Raw genomic sequence first — 14613 nt, 5'->3', positions numbered from 1 at the left:
GAGAAGCTTATTGAGCCTTAAGGACATTCATTTGAATGGTTTCCATATTGAAATAAAGGGTGAAGGAAACCAAGAGTTCCTATATATATTACTAAAATCACCCAAGGATCTAAAGAGAATCCTAGAAGTCTATACCTTGCGCTAGCCACTGGTTTTTACCATGCTAAGATTAATATAATAGAGGCTAATATGGCAATGAACGAAATGTTCAATAATTCACTTTATGGCATGACCGGATTGGCCATCCGTGTTTCTAACATGATGCGTATGTTGATATTAAATAAAATTGGCACACTCCTAAGAGAGAGAAGAGTTATCCCTACAATTTCACGTGTGTAGCATGTACACAAGGGAAACTCATTTATAAGGCCATCACCAGCAAATGTAACTAAAGAAATTTTCCACTTAAGACTATAAGTCTAGATAGTGCTGGTGAATTTATATCCCAAGCGTTTAATAATAATGGTACGTCCATGGGGGGGAGTGTGGACCACCCTGTGGCACATGAACATACAGAGAATGGATTAGATGAATCCTTCATTAAACGCACTTAATAAATTGCTCGACCATTACTCATGAGGTCGAAGCTTCTTGTGTCGGCTTGGGGACACACAGTACTACATGCAACAGAACTTATACGCATCAGGCCATCTAGTGAGTATAAATATTCCCAAATGCATAACGGGTCATAAGCCAGACATATCCCATCTAAAATAATATACGGGTGTGCCGTCTATATTGCATCATCACAGAGAACAAAGATGGGACCTCAAAGGAGGATGGGAATATATATTGATATGATTCTCCCACCATTGTTAAGTATCTTGAGCCAACTATGGGTGATTTATATGTGGCCAGATACACGGATTGTCAGTTTGCTGAATCCGAATTCCCTACATTGGGTGGAGAGAAAGACAAGCTGGTCAAAGAAATATTATGGAATCAAACATCCTTAAATTGGCAAGATCCTCGAGATTGTACATTTGCAAAAGCTAGCTATTCAATTGCCAAGATTCCTTTAATGACCCAAAAGAGAATTATGAAATCGTACATACCAGCTTGTAATGCACCAGTACGTATTGATGTTCAAAAGGAACACAATAATCAAGTTGCTACAGAGTCTAAATAGACCAATATGTTCCATAGAAAAGAACCTTCGGAAATCTAATAAAGGTGCAAATAAAACCGAGGTTAAGGAAAAAGTATAGACATGGCCGCGGCAAATTCTAAGGTACCAACAATGAGGTTTGGGACGCTAAACCTCAAGGTCCTTAAGGTATTAATAATAATAAGAGCTCGATATACTATATCATGTCTAGAATAAAATGGAACTGCAAAGATGTCGACATTAATGAAATAATTGCATGCAAGGTAGCACTTGAAGTAAATGAGGATCAGAAACTCACGTCTATATGAGAGTGCACTCAAAGTAAAGATTGGCTAAAATAGAAAGAAGCCATTGACGTGGAGTTAAACTCTTTAAAGAAGAGAAATGTGTTTGGTCCGACCTTAAGGACAACACTTGATATAAACCAGTTGGACATAAGTTGGTCTTTGTAAGAAAGAGAAATTAGAATAATGAAAGCGTGAGATAAAGCACGGCTTATAGCACAAGGATTCTCTCAAAGACCAGGAATAGATTATGAGGAGACTTACTCCCTGTGATGGATGCAACGACTTTAATAAGTCTGGCTATAAAAGGAAAACTGGATTTACGGTTAATGGATGTTAAAACCGTATACTTACATGGTCCACTGGAAAATGAAATGAGATTACCAGAGGGTATAGAGCTCGATTATAAGAGTGGTTCTCGAGAAAATACTGCATAAGGCTAGACAAATACCTTTATGGACTGAAACAAAGTGGGTGTATATGGTACAATAGATTAAGCAAGTACCTAGCCAAAGAAGGCTATAAAATGATCCCATCAGTCCATGTATTTATAAAGAAGTTTGCAAACAAAGAATTTGTGATAATAGCAGTCTATATGGATGATTCAAACATCCTTGGAACCCCTGGTTAAATCGCCCAAACAAGAAAGAATTTGAAATGAAAGACCTAGGCAAAAAAGAAAAATTATGTTTGGGGTTACAACTTGAGTACATAAATGATAGAATCCTTGTGCATCAAATGGCATATACAGAAAAGTACTCAAGAGTTTTAATAAGGACTAAGCTCACCCATTGACTAGCCCAATGGTTGTAAGGAGCATTGATTTGGATAAAGATCCATTGGTCCAAAGAAGGACAATGAGAAAGTTCGCGGTCCTGAAATGCCATACCTCAGTGCTATAGGAGAATTAATCTTGGCTAGCCACACTAGACCAGAGATAAGTTTTGCCGTGAACCTCCTAGCAAGAATTAGTTCTTGACTAACCCAAAGGCACTAGAGTAAAATTAAGTATTTATTATGTTACCTACAAGGAAGGTAAGATTTGGGTTTATATTTTACTAACTATAACAAAGAAGGTTTTAGTTGGTATTGTTGATGCAGGTTATAGCAAAGAAGGTTTAGTGCGTTTTGTTCGATGACTCAACATATATGGACGGATAGCGGCATGGACGACAACAAAGAAGCAACGGTCATATATGAGGACAATTCGGCTTGTATCGCACAACTCAAGGAAGGTTACATCAAGGGAGATCGGACGAAGCACATCTTACTGAAGTTCAAGTGGTGCAAATTCAATCATGCGACAACTCAGCCGATCTCTTCACCAAAGCATTGCCGACATCAACGTTCAAGAAGCTCACGCACAAGATTGGGATGCGGAGGCTTCAGGACTTGGAGTGATGTTTGGATCAGGGGGAGCAATGTGTGCTGTACTCTTTTTCCTTCACCAAGGTTTTGTCCCATTGGGTTTTCCTGGTAAGGTTTTAATGAGGCAGCATCCCCTAAGCATATTGCAGCGATCCCATCCAACATAGGCACGGTCATCTCGTCCAAGGGGGAGTGTTGTAAAACACTTAGTGGACTCCATAGACCGGCCCGTTCACAGTCCATTAGGACATGGCCATACGGCCCATATACAGTCCATTGGTTCTTGGCCTTACGGTCCATGTTATGTATCTCTAGGATTTAGGCCCATTCGTCCATGAGACTTAGGCTATGTCGGTTTGGGCTTTGGCCTTTGTACTCTCTATATATATGTAACCTCTATTCATTATCATTAATAAGACTAAGAGATTTCATCCTAAACTCTCTAGTTTCATAACATATTTTAATTTTACCAAACATATTTTTCAAAGTCCTAACAATGTTACTCCGTGATTGCGTTTAAGAAAACAGAAAATCATCTTTAAAAAAATTCAATTTGTTTTTCTTGCATGCAAAAAAAAGAAAGAAAGAATCAGTTACCAAATACAATTTGCATTTTGAATATTTATATGTTTTTTTCTGTAGAAACTACATAATAGAGTAGTAGGAATTAAATATTTATTCTCCTTAAATACCACATTGAGTTCTTTGGTCTGTTTTCTTAAACCTTAAAAACAATGGGAAAGTCCGTACGGTACGGACACAAAATATATGTAAGCTTAAAGGGAGGCCCAAAACTAACGAACGAGTTATTATCACAGTAAAAAAAATAACCAATGAGAAGTCGACAACACATCTAATGGTTTATTTCCCAAACAGCCCTTAAACTTTATCTCCCCACTCTGGTCTTTTCCACTCTATGTTGGCTTTCTATTACTCTCTTTTTTTTTTTCTACAAATACCATCGTCTAATGTATTCACGTCACATAGCGTATTTATATACCACGAGACATCACTTACGTCACTGTGGACTCACGCGAAACCCAACAAAAGTCCACACGAGAAAAGAAAGAAAAAAAAAAGAAAATTAGCTATTATCACATTCAACACAAAAGATACCCAGAGAGACATAAGAAAGAAAGAGAGAGAGAGATATTTTGGTCATTTCAGGGTTGTCGTTTCTCTCTCTTGTTCTTGAGGGTTTGAGGAGAGAGAGAAAGAAAGAAAGATGGGAAGGGGTAGGGTTCAGCTGAAGAGGATAGAGAACAAGATTAATAGGCAAGTTACTTTCTCGAAGAGAAGGTCTGGTTTGCTCAAGAAAGCTCATGAGATCTCTGTTCTCTGCGATGCTGAGGTTGCTCTCATCGTCTTCTCTTCCAAAGGCAAACTCTTCGAATATTCCACCGACTCTTGGTAATTTTTTATATTTCTTTTAATATTATATATCACATCGATCATATCCTATATATCTGTTTTTACGATTTTTAGCCAGAATTTTATTTATTTATCTATTCGTACGTCTCGATCTCGATCGTCGTCAGCCTTGGAACTAAATCCAAATCTTGTGTCTTGGTCTTTCATATCTACTGTGGATTTGGTTGTTCCCTAAGAAGTGGCTCGAGAAATTAGGGTTTTTTTGTTTGTTTGGGATTTTACGTACGGACGCATGAAAAAGCTGTTTATGTTCTCCTTTTTATCTATCCAATTGAAAATAGCATAAAATTATGAAACTTGGTACACCGACTCACGATTTGATTGCCTCTTTTGATGTATGGAAGCACGTGCACACAGACACGTACGCAGATGTATGCATATAATATGTATAAATTATACTTAAGTATAGCATAGATTTGAAAGAAAGGTTGATTTGAAACGATGAAATAAAGCACTTACGAGGATGTGTGCTATAATCCAGTGGATAATAACATAACGTTTACACATATGTGTAAGTTCGTACTGATATAAATGCGTTTTGTGTAAGTGTATACATATTTGTTTGTACGATATCATATATAGAGATAAAAATATATAATGATCATCAAACCATTTGCTTTGATAACCGAGTCAGGAGGGAAAATCGAATCTTTAAATTGAATTTGTACGTATGTTTTCTATGATGTTTGCGGACTCACCAAAAACCAGGTTTTATATACATTTTTGTGTTATATGCTTATTTTTAGCTATCCTTTGTCGGTATACCAAACAAGGTAAATTTTGGCTGGCCACTTTGCAACAAATATTACACATTGTAACATGTGAAATTATAATGATATATATATGGATCACACTAATAAAACGTTTGACTTTTTTCTTTTTCTGAATTATAGCATGGAGAGGATACTTGAACGCTATGATCGCTATTTATACTCAGACAAACAACTTGTTGGCCGAGAGGTTTCCCAGAGTGTAAGTTTTAACCATAGGTCTCTTTTAGCTGTTTATGTTCATGAATCCTACTTAATTATGTTATCTTTGTTGTAGTAACTAGTGCCTATCATATACCAATGTTGTAGGAAAACTGGGTTCTAGAACATGCTAAGCTCAAGGCAAGAGTTGAGGTACTCGAGAAGAACAAAAGGTATGTATATATATATATATATATATATATATATATATATATATTAAGACACATGTGTCGCACCATATTAACTTCTAGCTAGTGCATAATGTCAAATATATGTGTGCTTAATTATCAAATTGAAAGTAAAACGTATATTTACAATAGTTGTCCAAGTTCAACTAGAGTTTGGGATTGAACATAAACTTCTGATGTAATTCAACTGCTTACCGTAGTCCTTACTGTTAAAATATTCTAATACATAAGTAACATAAGACATAAAACTAACAGGAAATGCATGCGTATTTTCTCGTATGTTATGATAGTATATGATAATCGAGAAAATTGCGATTTGTGTCTTGAATCCTCAAAAAGTTTATTTCCTGTAAGGCAACTTTATCATAAATACTAGTTAAGGCATGATATCTCAAGTGTTTGCACAAAAAAAAAAGGCATGGTATCTCAAGGTAGGGGAGGTATATCGTTGTACAGGTAGCATGTCCTTAGCAAAACAAGCACAATTTACTTGTATAATCAGTAGTCACAAAATGTAAATGTGCAGGAATTTCATGGGGGAAGATCTCGATTCATTGAGCTTAAAGGAGCTCCAAAGCTTAGAGCACCAGCTTGACGCTGCTATCAAGAGCATTAGGTCAAGAAAGGTAAAAGGGGAACGTTGATATATATAATCTACATAAGCTGTAGATATAAATTTTGAGTTTTGCAATGATCAATTGAAGTCTGAAATTTGTGTTGTTTTATTTATTGCAGAACCAAGCTATGTTCGAATCCATATCTGCGCTTCAGAAGAAGGTAATGTCAACTATTTTTTCACATATATGAAGCCTATTTATACTAGTATTTAGTATGGTTGCAAATACTATTGTTCCACTGTTCATCGTCGCAAAAACAATTCATTTTTTTATTAGTTACCTTTACTTGTTTTATTTAAATTAATCAGGATAAGGCTTTGCAAGATCACAACAATTCGCTTCTCAAAAAGGTTGGTACAACTCTAATTTTGAATTAAGTGGTGGTTATACATGATGAGTTAAAAGTTGCGAAATAAAATAACTTACTTCAGTATGTCATCTCACCATTTTTTTATTAAAAGATTATGTTCAACAATATCTTATAACTATACCATAAAAGTATAAGAATATATGTCTTTCTTTACTACAAAGAGATTTCTGTATACAATTTTAGAGCACTATTATATAAATAAAATAAACCAATGTCTATATATATTTATATTAGTACTTTTTTATTACATAATCATAGACGACATATTATCGGAGTGGACATTTTTAAATTGATGTACGATAAACAAATGATTATTTGGTTTTTAATCTTCAATCAGTTGTTATTTTCTATAGTAAAATCTATTACAAAACATACATTAATGTAGATTTAGGAGTAATGTAGTATGACTAACTTATGGCAAAATGATGAGTATATGTAGATTAAAGAGAGGGAGAAGAAAACGGGTCAGCAAGAAGGACAACTAAACCAATTCTCCAACTCTTCTTCAGTTCTTCTGCCGCAATACTGCGTAACCTCCTCCAGGTCTTGTCTCGTCTCTCTCTCTCTCAGTAGTATCCCAAACTAGATTCCCAGTGTACATATAATTTAAATATATATATGTTAATTTGTATGAACTTCTTATCAATGAATAAATCTGATGAATGTATTATTAAATGGGCAGAGATGGCTTTGTGGAGAGAGTTGGGGGAGAGAACGGTAGTGCACCGTCGTTGACAGAACCAAACTCTCTTCTACCGGCTTGGATGTTGCGCCCTACCACCACGAATGAGTAGAATCTCTCTATATAATTATATACATGATAATACAATAATTAATGTTTAATATTATCATAACATATATCAGCATTTTTTTGGTGACTTAATTATATTACTCATTATTAATACTGATATGTTTGATGGAATTCCAATGTCAAGAGACTTACGTACGTAAGCTATGATCATTAGATTCACTGCCTCTTCTTAAGATAAAAAATTCATGTATATCTTGGTAATGATTTCTCATGAATGATGTAACCTTTTTTTATTTACTGTGGTGAACCCAATTTATCAATATTCTATCATTTGTACATTTGCTCAGTACTCTGTTTTTTACGCTATTATGAAAATCTCATATTCGGATTTTTAAAATTTTACTCTTATTGTAAATGTGCTCATTATGTTGCGCTTTAAAGTTGTAGCAGCAAGGTACCGCATGGCACAAATGATTATTATGATTTTTGAGAAAAAAAAAAGATAGAAAAAGTTTGTGCAAATATGACAGTTATTATTCAAAATTTGCAAAACAATCCTATATAGTATATTATATATACATACATATATGCATGTGTTCTATGTATCGATTATTAAGTGCAGACAACGAAAGAGATTCTATGGTGGTATATATATTATATATGTTCAAAAATATACTTATTAAATATATAACAACAAAATAAATATTTGTGAAGTCCTAACTCCTAGGTTACGTTATTGATCATGTCAATTAGTCAAAAAATATTTTTTTTGAGGAAAACTGGTTGAACTTGAATAGCATGCATCTTTTAGAAAATTATGTACTGACGTATTAAATGGTGTGAGTGTAGTGTGGATGGACGAAACGTCTGAATTTCATTTTTGTGAATCCATAACGAAAACGTCTTTTTTTCCTCTACAATCTTTCATCGGTACGTCTGATCAACAGATGCTATAGACTATATAGACTAGCTATAGTTAGTACGTTGAGGGACAAAAAAAAATTAATACTAGGTCTAGAATAAAATAATTCAATGCCCCTAATTAAATCATGTAGATATTCTTAAACCTTAATAAACCCTAAATAAATCTATGTATCTTTTGAAAATTTAAATTTTGATGGTTTGTACGGTTATAAACGAAATGGGGTGATTAATCAACTATATTTTCCTTTTTTTATTACTGAAAGTGATTGAATTGATTGTTATTTTTGGTTTTCATTTTACATATGAAAAAATATATTTTTTACCGACAAAAAAATTATATTTGCATATGTAGATACAATGGTTTTTAAACATCATAATTTGTCATCTTTTAAAATATACTTGCGCTATTTAAAAAAAAAGTAGGTTTGGAGAAAGACTTTAACTATCGATAGAAGCGATATGTTTACAAGAATTATTTTAAAAATCTTAAACGAACGACAAATCAATGGTCAAATTTTCATTTTAATTACCATTAAAAAGCCCAACGCAACGAATAGAAATGTGTTAGCTTTAAAGACTTTAGAACACATGTTCAGGACTTAATGTATGGAGAAGAAGATTGTTTTGTTGACTTAGTGAAAGAACAAAAACTCAGACTTTAAAGTCTTCTTAACCCTTCTTCGACGTTCAGTAAACAATTCAACATTAAACTTTTATATATACACACACTCGCAAACAACAATTTAACAGCGATCGACGTACATCTTGGCTCAAGAACAATGCGGTTCATCTCTTGTTTGATACTACAACTTGTTCTTGTCCTGAAACTAGAAACACTTGTCGTTTTGTCTCAGAACTTCATAAACGGCTCTGTTCCTGTCGGAGGATCTCTCACCGCTTCAGATTCCCAACAATTCTCCAGCTCATGGCGTTCCCCTTCGGGTGACTTTGCTTTCGGGTTCCGCAAGATCCAACCAAACGATGGTTTCACTCTATCCATTTGGTTCGACAAAATTTCTGATAAGACCATCGTGTGGCACGCTCAAGCTGTCGACACAGCCACTGGTCTCGTCCCTGTTGGTTCGAGGGTTACATTAACCGCAGATGAGGGTCTGGTTATCACTGACCCTCGAGGTCAGCAGCTGTGGAGATCGTTGAGTGATGGCTCTGTTTCTCGAGGGCGAATAACTGACGACGGAAACTTCGTTCTGTTCAGGGATTCTGACGAGGTTGTGTGGTCGAGTTTCGACAACCCCACCGACACTTTGTTACCTAATCAGGTACGTAGTTCTTTACTTCTTTTTATACCGAATGACACGACCTAAGATGGACAGATTCCTTTTGGCTTTAGCTTATTAATTAACAATTTATATAATCATGCTACGCACGAAGATAATATATATTCTATTTACTAAAATAAATCAAAATAAATTTCTATTTCTTTGGCAAATATTATTAAGTTAGAAACGCAATCTGAAAAAAATATATATATACAGTATTAAGGCTAGTACTTCTATGATCCTAATCCTATTGTAAATCAGACTTTTCAGTTGACTTTTTTTTGGTTTGATTTTAGAATCGGCTTAATTAATTTGTGTACTCGTAATTAATGTTACGGATGGGAATTAAATAATTATGATGCAGAATATAGAAGTTGGAAAGAATCTGTCATCTCGTAGGACGGAGACAAGCTTCAAGAAAGGAAAATTCAGGCTACGTCTAGGTGAAGATGGAAATCTTGAGCTTCTCATTCTCAACGCTGAGACTGTCTCAGAATCAGACGCATACTATCAGTACTACGAAAGTAAAACGAATGATCCGAACAACCCAGGGGTTCAACTCATCTATAACCAATCAGGGTACATGTATGTTCTTCAAAAAGACAATTCAAAAGTCGTTCTCAAAGATAAAGATGAGGAATCTTCTAAAGACTTCTATCGTCGTGCCGTTCTACATTTCGACGGGATTTTTGCTGAGTACTATCATCCCAAAGGGGGGCAGGAGAATGGTGAATGGGTGCTTGATTGGGCTGAGCCAGAGAATATATGTAACCACCCTAATGCACTTGGGAATACGGCTTGTGGGTATAATAGTATATGCAGTTTAAGTATCAACAAGAGGCCGAAATGTGAATGCCCTGAGAGGTTTGTGTTCAAGGATCCTAGCAATGAGTATGGTGATTGCGTGCCAGATTTCGAGATGCAGCCTTGTGGATCAAAAAATAACCAAACCGCCAACTCAGATGTGAATCGTTACGGGTTTATTACTTTAGAAAGGACGGATTGGCTGCGGGGGGGTTACGAGAGTTACGCCAACTATGATGAAGAAAGATGTAAAAAAGCTTGTCTTGACGACTGTCTATGTGCTGCGGTTGTTTTTGGAAACATTCGGGATCTAAAATGTTGGAAGAAGAAGTTTCCATTGTCTCACGGTGAAAGATCTCCCCGTGGTGATAGCAATACATTCATTAAGGTTCTAAACCGTGCCATCTCGGATGGTCCAGCCACCAGAAAGAGAGCGGAAAATCATGACTGGTTTATCATTGCTTGTTTGGTTCTACTTGGAACATCAGCTTTTGTGAACTTCATATTTCTTGCTTTGTACAAAAAGAAGAAGAAGAAGAGTAAGACGTTGAAGAAGAATGAATCAAGAGATATCAGTACTGCAAATGAGTTGAATCTAAGGGTTTTTACATATGTAGAGCTCGTGGAAGTTACAAGAAATTTCACACAAGAGCTTGGAAGAGGAGGCTTTGGGATCGTTTACAAAGGATTTTTAAAAGTTAACGGTGATTCTGAAGTTCTCGTGGCAGTCAAGAAACTAGATCGTCTTGCTCAAGATAACGAGAAAGAGTTCAATAATGAGCTTAAAGTGATCGGTCAGATTCACCACAAGAACCTAGTAAGGCTCATTGGCTTCTGTAACGAAGGACAGACACGGATGATCATTTACGAGTTCTTGCCGCACGGAACATTAGCCAGTTTTCTCTTCAAGCGTTCGAGACCAAGATGGGAAGCTAGAAAGAGAATCGCGGCGGACATTGCCCGTGGAATCTTATATCTACACGAAGAGTGCAGCGAGCAGATAATACACTGCGACATAAAACCGCAAAATATACTTCTAGATGAGTATTACATTCCTCGGATCTCAGACTTTGGTCTAGCGAAGCTTTTGATGTTAAACCAAACGCATACGCTTACGAACATCCGTGGAACAAAAGGTTATGTTGCAGCCGAATGGTTCAAGAAGGGTCCCATTACATCCAAAGTAGATGTTTATAGCTACGGAGTGATGCTTTTAGAAATCGTGTGCTGCAAGAAAGCTGTCGATCTTGAAGATAACATAATTCTCATCCATTGGGCTTACGATTGCTTTCGGCATGGAAGGTTGGAAGATCTGATTGAGGAAGATTTAGAGGCGATGGATGACATGGGAACGGTGGAGAGATATGTGAGAATAGCAATATGGTGTATACAAGAAGATTCACAGATGAGACCAAACATGAGAAATGTTACACAAATGCTTGAAGGTGTGACTGAAGTTCATGATCCTCCAAATCCGTCTCCTTATAGCACTTTCACTTGTACTGATGAGTCTCTGTCTGGTGGTTCTGTGTCACTTTTTTGATAAGTTGATACTTCTGAATCAAATAATAATATGTTTTAATAAGTTAGATACTTGACAGTACGCTTGAAAGAATAAGTTGCTAAGATTATAATTTCTTTAAAGAAATTGAATAGATTGTAATTGTATAAATATAAACTAACGAAACTGTAGTTCCAATAGGTGCTCATATTACACACAACTAATAAATTAATTAGGTGAAATTATATTATAGTAGAATATTGAAAAATACTTAGGTTCATTCACTCCCTCTCCTATCAACCAATCATAATGTTCTATCTAATATCTATATTAACATTTTTGAAGTACATTTTGGTTTATACCCTTTAAGTTATGGTTATTTAATTTGTTTTATTTACAACATTAATCCCTAACGATTTTCTTAAAATAACATATTGTAGAAACTCAATTAATGGAACTATTTAAATCAACCTAATTTGATACGTTTATTGCCATAAATAGATTGACAACATTTATACATTTCGATTTTTTCCCAAAACAACTCTACGCATTAAATTTTTAATCCCATAAAAATCTTCAAAACTATTTTAAAAGATCTTTAGAGACTGTATGATCTCTTAAATTTAAATGACACAGCCGTATTTGAGTAACAAATGATTACAATCGCAATAATTATTATAACGTTAATAAAGTTCATAAAAATGGAAACCCAAATTAAAAAAACTCAATAATAGGAAATATTTAACTTTAGCATCAAGAAATACATTTAATATAGTATATATCGCGTTAAAAAAACTGAATATTATTCTGCGATAATGACATAATGTTATCAACTCAAATAGGAAAACATTAAAATCTCTCTTTTATTGCTACGGATCGTAAACTCCTTGCTCATCAAGCATTTTCCATGTATAAATATCAACTTCACAAACGAAACACAACACCTACAACCAAAACCACTAATATGACGGTTTTGAAACACGGGTTAAACCACTAATATGATGGTTTGTTGTTATATGGCGGGACATGTTATTAACATGACGATTTGAATTAACATTAGTATAAATATAAAATATTATTAATTTGGTTTTGAAACACGGGTTAAATCTTCATTTAATTATTTGGTCAATACCACTAATATTAGAATATTAATTAGACATATTAAATCAGGGTAATTTAACTAAAATTTTGTAAAACAATTAAATCATTGGTAAAATTGTGACTTAATCCGACAATAGCTTATAAATTACATATTTATGTATTTATTTCCTCAATTATTGTTTTAATAATTGACAATCCAAAATTATTATTTAACTAAACAAAACAAACTAAATATAAAAAACAAATAAAAATTAAAATGTTATTATTTTTAAAAAAATTGTCCTGCGGTATACCGCGGGTTAAAATCTAGTTTCATTTAAAAATAAATCAAAATTGAATTAAAAAGCAAAACAAATTAAGGAAACAAATTATGTATACTTTTATTTAAGGAAACTTAAATATTTGTCTGGTTTATATTTTACAATTAAACGAGGTTATATATCGGTTTGGGTTTATAAATGAGAATTAGGGTTTAGATTTTACAATTAAAACGAAACTATATGTCGGTTTGAGTTTACAAATGAGGTGGGGTTTAGATTTTACAATTAGAACAAAATTATATGTCGGTTTGGGTTTACAAATGAGGTGGTTAGGGTTTAGATTTTACAATTAAAACAAAATTATATGTCGGTTTGAATTTACAAAGGAGATAGTTAGGGTTTAGATTTTACAATTAGAACAAAACTATATGTCTGTTTGGGTTTACAAATAAGATGGTTAAAGTTTAGATTTTACAATTAGAACAAAATTATATGTCGGTTTTGTTTTACAAATGAGATGGTTAGAGTTTAGATTTTATAATTAGAATAAAATTATATATCGGTTTGAGTTTATAAAAAAATGGTTTAGGTTTTTAATTTTATAATAACGTATACAAATTTTATTTTTTTAGAAGGGGGTGAACGAACCCCAAGTATTGGTCTAAAATATTTGACGTAGTGGAAACTGGAAGTGCTCATAAATTTACGATAATAATTATTGCTATTGCGAAAAAGAAAAGGGAATGGTAACAAATTAGTAGGGGAAAGAAAAGGGAATGGTAACAAATAAAACGCTCTCACCTCTCTCCTAAAACAGAAAACCCTAGCCGCCTGAGTAGATCTGAGGGGGTTGAACTCTCCGTTTGCCGTATGGCGACGTGATTGTTCTTCTCCCTCCCCCCAAGCAGTTTAGTTCCTTTGGTCTTCACGTCAAGCGGCCGAGATAGATTCATCGGAGTTTCAGGAGTGAGCAGAATTTGTTTTGCCGTCAGCGGTGGTGGGTTCTCCCTCATTGGACATAGTCGTGGATCCGGATCTGACGGAAGAGAAGTTCCGTAGTCGAGATCTGGTTTGAAGACGCCAGAGAGTAGCATCAGAGTTTCTCGTGGTTCACTCGTCAAGAAGGACTCTGTGGCTATGGCGGAAGTCGGTGAAGGAGAGGTGGTGGTAGTGTTGTTAGTCTCGACGGTTAACGGTAGGTTCTTTTGGATCTTAGATGGCTGTTGCGGGTTCTGGTTGCAGAGGGTTGAAGTGAGCCGTCGGCCTCGGTAACTGCCGTGATTTGTGTCCGTCGGACCGGTCTGAACAGATCCTGCTCACGGGAGTTTGGAGGCGCCAGATCTGAGAGAAAGGGGATAGATCCGATGTTTTCAGATTGCTAAGTTAGGATCTGTCAACGCAGAGCCGGACTATCAGAGAGTTGGGCATTCCGGGAGGTTTGTAGTGGGTTGGGGGCTTGTCGGAGAGGGACTTTTGACGGAAACCGGAATCTTCTGTCTTTGGTTTCTGATCCCTCAAAGTCGCCGCAAAACCGTGAACCTTGATTCCGCCGGAACTAGTGCTCTGGCTCTTTGCTTCCCGGTCACATCTTTAGATTTTGAGCTTCATAGTTTAATTCAGCAGGTTCCGAGCTTTTTTCACTTTTCCGGCATGTT

The 14613-nt window shown here is 35.2% G+C and overlaps 2 protein-coding genes across 2 annotated transcripts; both read left to right on the top strand.

Annotated features, from left to right (window-relative positions):
* The first annotated feature begins 3676 nt into the window (after nucleotides 1-3676).
* On the top strand, nucleotides 3677-7259 carry LOC104762199 (agamous-like MADS-box protein AGL8). Its single transcript, XM_010485445.3, has 8 exons — nucleotides 3677-4170; nucleotides 5085-5163; nucleotides 5271-5335; nucleotides 5877-5976; nucleotides 6086-6127; nucleotides 6276-6317; nucleotides 6777-6880; nucleotides 7020-7259. The coding sequence occupies exons 1-8, from the start codon at nucleotides 3986-3988 to the stop codon at nucleotides 7129-7131; spliced, it is 729 nt and encodes a 242-aa protein (XP_010483747.1). The 5' UTR covers nucleotides 3677-3985; the 3' UTR covers nucleotides 7132-7259.
* A 1328-nt stretch (nucleotides 7260-8587) lies between these two features.
* LOC104762198 (G-type lectin S-receptor-like serine/threonine-protein kinase RLK1) lies at nucleotides 8588-11689 on the top strand. The gene is made up of 2 exons (XM_087497940.1): nucleotides 8588-9292; nucleotides 9657-11689. The coding sequence occupies exons 1-2, from the start codon at nucleotides 8792-8794 to the stop codon at nucleotides 11637-11639; spliced, it is 2484 nt and encodes an 827-aa protein (XP_087354066.1). The 5' UTR covers nucleotides 8588-8791; the 3' UTR covers nucleotides 11640-11689.
* The last annotated feature ends 2924 nt before the right edge of the window (nucleotides 11690-14613 follow it).

This window comes from Camelina sativa, chromosome 18, assembly GCF_030686135.1.
Source record: "Camelina sativa cultivar CO46 ecotype springtype chromosome 18, ASM3068613v1".
In the NCBI taxonomy this organism is placed as follows: domain Eukaryota; kingdom Viridiplantae; phylum Streptophyta; class Magnoliopsida; order Brassicales; family Brassicaceae; genus Camelina; species Camelina sativa.
Note: the sequence above shows the minus strand (reverse complement) of the source record. Positions and strands in the feature narration are given on the sequence as shown.

Coding starts and splice junctions, on each gene's coding strand:
- LOC104762199 (XM_010485445.3), top strand. CDS start 3,986: ATGGGAAGGGGTAGGGTTCAGCTGAAGAGGATAGAGAACAAGATTAAT. Junction 5,336..5,876: donor GTACTCGAGAAGAACAAAAG/GTATGTATATAT, acceptor GTAAATGTGCAG/GAATTTCATGGGGGAAGATC. Junction 5,977..6,085: donor AGAGCATTAGGTCAAGAAAG/GTAAAAGGGGAA, acceptor TATTTATTGCAG/AACCAAGCTATGTTCGAATC.
- LOC104762198 (XM_087497940.1), top strand. CDS start 8,792: ATGCGGTTCATCTCTTGTTTGATACTACAACTTGTTCTTGTCCTGAAA. Junction 9,293..9,656: donor ACACTTTGTTACCTAATCAG/GTACGTAGTTCT, acceptor ATTATGATGCAG/AATATAGAAGTTGGAAAGAA.